The 4,974-nt window shown below is 37.2% G+C and overlaps 1 protein-coding gene across 3 annotated transcripts in view; it reads right to left on the bottom strand.

The window, feature by feature from the left end:
• Positions 1 to 702: 702 nt before the first annotated feature.
• c25h12orf75 (chromosome 25 C12orf75 homolog) overlaps positions 703 to 4,974 on the bottom strand; it is a 5,165-nt gene continuing 893 nt past the window's right edge. Inside the window, exons 2-6 of one of the 3 annotated variants that reach the window (XM_008312263.2) lie at positions 3,996 to 4,020; positions 3,127 to 3,162; positions 2,612 to 2,691; positions 1,918 to 1,952; positions 703 to 1,832 (exon numbers count right to left, since the gene is read on the bottom strand). In XM_008312263.2, coding sequence (XP_008310485.1) covers positions 1,948 to 1,952; positions 2,612 to 2,691; positions 3,127 to 3,162; positions 3,996 to 4,020 — 146 coding nt within the window. In that variant the 3' untranslated portion in view covers positions 703 to 1,832; positions 1,918 to 1,947. The other 2 variants (XM_017032761.1, XM_025056090.1) reach the window with 2 other exon arrangements.

Below are 4,974 nucleotides of genomic sequence, written 5' to 3'. Positions count from 1 at the left end.
GTGTTAATGTGTGTCTAGGTGAAGAACATTCACTCATGCCACTTTGGTATTTTGAGATTAAGAAGTTAATTGGCTGGTTGTAATGAGTCACATGGTCTTATTTCCCAATCATTCTTTTGATCCCTGTACCATGGGAGCAGTTCTTCTGTCTGGTGAATTGCAACTCTGTTGTAAGTGTTCATATGAGACAGTGGAGAAGGACTGTGGAGAACACGTATGTAATAAATGATCTGTGTTCCTTCCCATGTTCCTTTGGGGTTCTAGTGAGTAGATATGTTACATTCATTATAGGAGAGAATCCTGTCATGAGGCAGGCTGATGAATGACTTTGGTCTCTTGCACCCACCAATGTGTGTATGTGTGTGTGTGTGTGTGTGTGTTGGTAAATATACCAGGAGATGACAAAGATTCTCTCAAAAATAATGAGGACATTTTGTCCTAGTGGAGAGAATTTGAATTTTCTAAATGTTTTTGACATGTTTTTTTTTTTGAGTGACGAATTGGGGCTAGATGAGTGTGAATGTTTTTAAATATGTAATTGAACTAAAATAATCCACTTTGGAAAATGGGCCCAATAAATACACTGTTTGTATGTCGTCTGCACAAAACCAAACGACATGTATGTGTGTGTTTGTATTTGCGGTGCAGGGTTCACTGACTGAAGTGTGAATAATGACGTTGGATATCTTGTTTCGTGTGTCCTTTTTTTTTTTACCCCATATGTTTTTCACTAACATTCAACCTTCGTTTGACAAGAACTTGTAAAGTTACAAAAACGGTCAAACATTTCTACACGGCGCAGACCGTGTTTTTAATAAAAATCATTGCAGCTGAAGACGTACACACTGCGGTGAGCAACAGCCTTGAAGTGGAGACAACATTCACATTAACTGTAATATAAAGAGTATATTTTATAAAAAACTTTAAACATTTTAAAACATGACTTCAGCTGCTGTCAGTCTGTGGTTTCTGTAGCTGTAAATGAACGAACGAAGGTTTTTCTGTATTTTCTGCTGTTACGTGTACAGTGGGCTCCAATTTGTTTTGTGAGATGCACATTTATATTGCTTGTGTTTATCCAGAGAACAATTACATGAGCTACGTCCATTGCCTCAAAGCACTTTCAGTTCACTGGGAGAGAGAGAAAGAAAATTTGATCCAAGAGAGAAAGAGTCAGAAATGATCTTTGTCGATTTCAACATTAGCCCTGACGTTACATAAATTTTAATGGGTAGTTGCTCCATTAGGAATAAGGTAAAAACATCTTTGACTTTTCTCAGTGGTACTATTTGGATGCTAAGAGGGTCTAACTATGTAACACATTGTTGTTATGTGACTGGGTACCACTAATGTGCAGGGTTTTTTTCCTTCTTTCTCTTTCACTTTTGGTTCTCGTTTTATCTCTTCCCATGAAACAATGAAAATTTAATAAAGCTTTAGGGAAACCATGGAGGGCTTATTGTTAATATTGCAAAAGGGGAGCTACAGCACACGTACGTTTCAAGCATTCAAACAGTTAGTCCACGACCCTTTGTGCGGCTTAGACAACATTCAGGGCTGTAAATGAGGAGCTACAGTCAAGTCCAACAGCTGCCAGGCTAAAGTTTTCTTTTTCTTTCTTTTTTTTTTTTTGTTCAAATGAAGTTTGACAGTGATGGTAGATGCTCGCAGCCATGAACCCTTCCAGGTCTCTGAGAGAAGACCGGCAGGTTCAGTTCACGTCCTCACTCAGTGAGAGCATTACAGTCTCAAGTCACTGGACTGCGATGAGTCATCACAGCAGTTCCGTGGTTATAATTTGAGTCTCTGTAGGTGAAAGAATGTTCAGGCTCCTGCTGAGACAAAGAAAAAAAATGACTTAATCACAGACTTGGCTTCAGTCTCTGCTCCGAAAAAAAAAAAAAAAAACCCTCATACCTGTGTTTGTTCATTTTCATGCTCTGACTTCTAATCTGTGATAGAAAAAATATATATATTTGATATTATTTATTTGAAATAATTCCCATTCTGCTATACACCATTTCTTTTATATCCATATTCATCAGTACAATATATTCTAAGCTCGGTCAATCAATACTGGTGCCAGAGGATACAAAACAAATCCATTTGTCATTATATTTAACCTTAAAGAGCACAAGGACGATAACGATAAGAGAAAACCCGTTCATCCACCAGTTGGGTTCATTTTGTGAGCTATTTCATGGTTATTCAATCCTAAAATAGGTTTGTTTACAGGTATTGCAGTCAAATTAACACCACTAAATCTATATATTTTATTACACATAGTAATAATAGATAATAGTGTAGTTTTTTGCACAAGAACAAATATATTAAAATATTAAATATTCTCCAGGGGTTACTACACGATTCTCAACTAAAAAAAAAAAAAAAACCCCCGAGGGCAATCCAGTCGATACCACAATAAGAAAAGGTCAGAAAAAAAAAACAGCACACGCCAACAACAACGTGTAGCTTTAGGGATCGGGCTCTGGAGATCATCCTTCTCTCCGAGGCAAATTCTTCAAAAGGTCCATCACTGTCAGTCAAGACAACTAAATACCTCACTACAGGTTTTTACACAGACACAGAGACAGATACATGTTTACCACACCTTTATGAGTGGACTTGGACTGACTCTCAGCCACTGTTGCCAGTTCTGCTGGTAAACCCACGTACACCCCACCATAGTTCCTAAACGGAGAGAAGACAAGCACTGAAGCAGTTTGGTACACCTATGGTAACATTGATAAAACATCAATTACTTAATCATATGAGAAGTACATAGATATTTATATTAACATATACATACACACATGCACACAACAGTTACTGTTTAGCCTACAGAGAGGATTTAATTCAAGCTGAAATTCCTTGTGAAATCATCGTTGTGTTGTATTTCATAGCCGTCACATCATTTGTGATGTCTTCAGGTTTTTATTACCTTTTATTTTTCTTTCTACTCTTTTCTTTTTCAACCAACCATTTTCTGAGTAGAATTAAAGAAAATTGCTTGAAGAAACAAGGAGATAAAAATTTGCCATGTGATCAATGGTCTCTATCTAAACACACTAGAACAACACTGGGAAATCTACTTGTGTCAGAGGAGTAACATGGATTATGAATTACCTTCTTTTCTCATCATCTACAGTGGATTCTTCTGTCCTAGTTGAGAGAAATGTCAAGTTAGCGACAAAAGCGGTGACGCATAACTTTGACATTTTTAATAAAGTTCAATTCATCGTTGTTATCACTTTCTAATGATGTTGTGTTTGTAGTTAGAAGGCAGAGATGGGGAGTTTGCTTGATAAATCAGTGCTCGGAAGCTCGAGTTCTGGGAAGCTGTGATTAGTCCAGTGAGTCAGATGTGCACCACTGTCAGCTCTCCTGGGGCCTGTTGTGTTTGGTTATCACAAAATGCCCTTTTAAGTGAACCATGGACTCATTTGATCCCTGTTTTCAGAGGTGAAACCAACTGAAGAAACTGTGATAATGCCCAAAACTTTTAGACATTTTTTATCAAACAAACAGGAGAACAGAAAAAAATAAAATAAACATGAAGGTGATTTTACTAACAAACCCTTTTCTTTGAAAGACCTTGAAATACAATAAATCCTCAATTTTGTAAAGAAACGACAAAAATCAACTGCAAAACTGTAACAATAGGCAACTGCTATTACTGAAAGGAAAGAATATTAAACTCTCAAATATATGTTACGGTGTGTTACAAGTACATTTTTTTGGATACATCACTGAACTTACAAGTTCAATAGTTTTAAAAATGTTTTTCGTTTAACTCATGCAGTGACAGAAGAAATTATTTGAACACTTTAACGCCTTCTTTTTGCTGACTAATGGTTTAAAAAAAAGGCCTATTAAAGGTGTTGATGATGACTTGTAATGTGTGATAAAATGAAAATATTATGTGTTGTACACAAAAGGACTATTAGGTTTATATGAGTCATAACTACTCAAAAACTGATGACTATTGTACTTACACGTCTTTGGAGGCCTCTGCTGGCCCTACAACCAGAGAAGAAGAGAAGATTTAATTATCTCTCCAGCGTCAAGCCTCAGTTACATTTTTATCGACCATACAACATCTAAAGGTTCAAGGAGATAGCGAAGCCATAGCTCAAAACCTCTTTCTTGTGTTTTTATATGTGCAATTTTAGGGCCACACTGAAAAGAAAAATGGTTGCCATGGGCACTTCCTTCTCAGAACAGTAACACAGCATAACATGAGACAACTTAAGTACAAATCTAACAATGAGAACATAACAGGTTCTACAGGGGGAAAAACGTTCCTTTTTGATTGGACAACCACTGACAACAGCCTCTCCAGGGCTCTCTAATCATTCTTCTTTTGTGTTTTGTGTTAGTGCAGAAATGTTCAAAGATTGGTACAAGGATAGCATGTAAATGAGAATCAGATGATCTGGATTAGACATGAACACAATACATTTTATCCTTGTGAGAGGAATTTGAAGCTTTTCTTCCACACTAAATGTCTGCTCAGTCTGCTGACATGACACAGGATCCATTCAGCAGATCAACAACAGCTCATTCATATTCACATCAGACTGGGGATGAGCAGTGTCACAGCGCAATCACACTGTAGTGTGGAGTTTGTGGAGACCACTGGTTGAAAATGGAATGTTGTGATATGAGTCATCTTGAAAGCTAGATGACTTCCTGCCTTTTCTTTTTTAAATTTTTGATTGCATGTGGGAAGGATAGATAGACAAACTGTTGTTTTCAGCTGGAACAGCATCAGCCTCTCCACATTTGTCAAAATGACAGTATGTCACATGCCCTTGACATCGTCCTGAATACTAACCCCCAAACAAAAAAGAAAATGGAAAAGGCCAACTGAAGAGAAATAAACACAAGCGCCGACCTTCGGAAGTAAACAATCTGCAGTTTGATGAGGTTCACAGACAGTGTAACCTTGAAGTGGATCAAATTAAAGGCAAA

This window comes from Cynoglossus semilaevis, chromosome 6, assembly GCF_000523025.1.
Source record: "Cynoglossus semilaevis isolate Cse_v1.0 chromosome 6, Cse_v1.0, whole genome shotgun sequence".
NCBI classification, from domain to species: Eukaryota; Metazoa; Chordata; class Actinopteri; order Pleuronectiformes; family Cynoglossidae; genus Cynoglossus; species Cynoglossus semilaevis.
The sequence above is the reverse complement of the archived record's forward strand: the minus strand, read 5'-3'. Positions and strand labels throughout refer to the sequence as shown.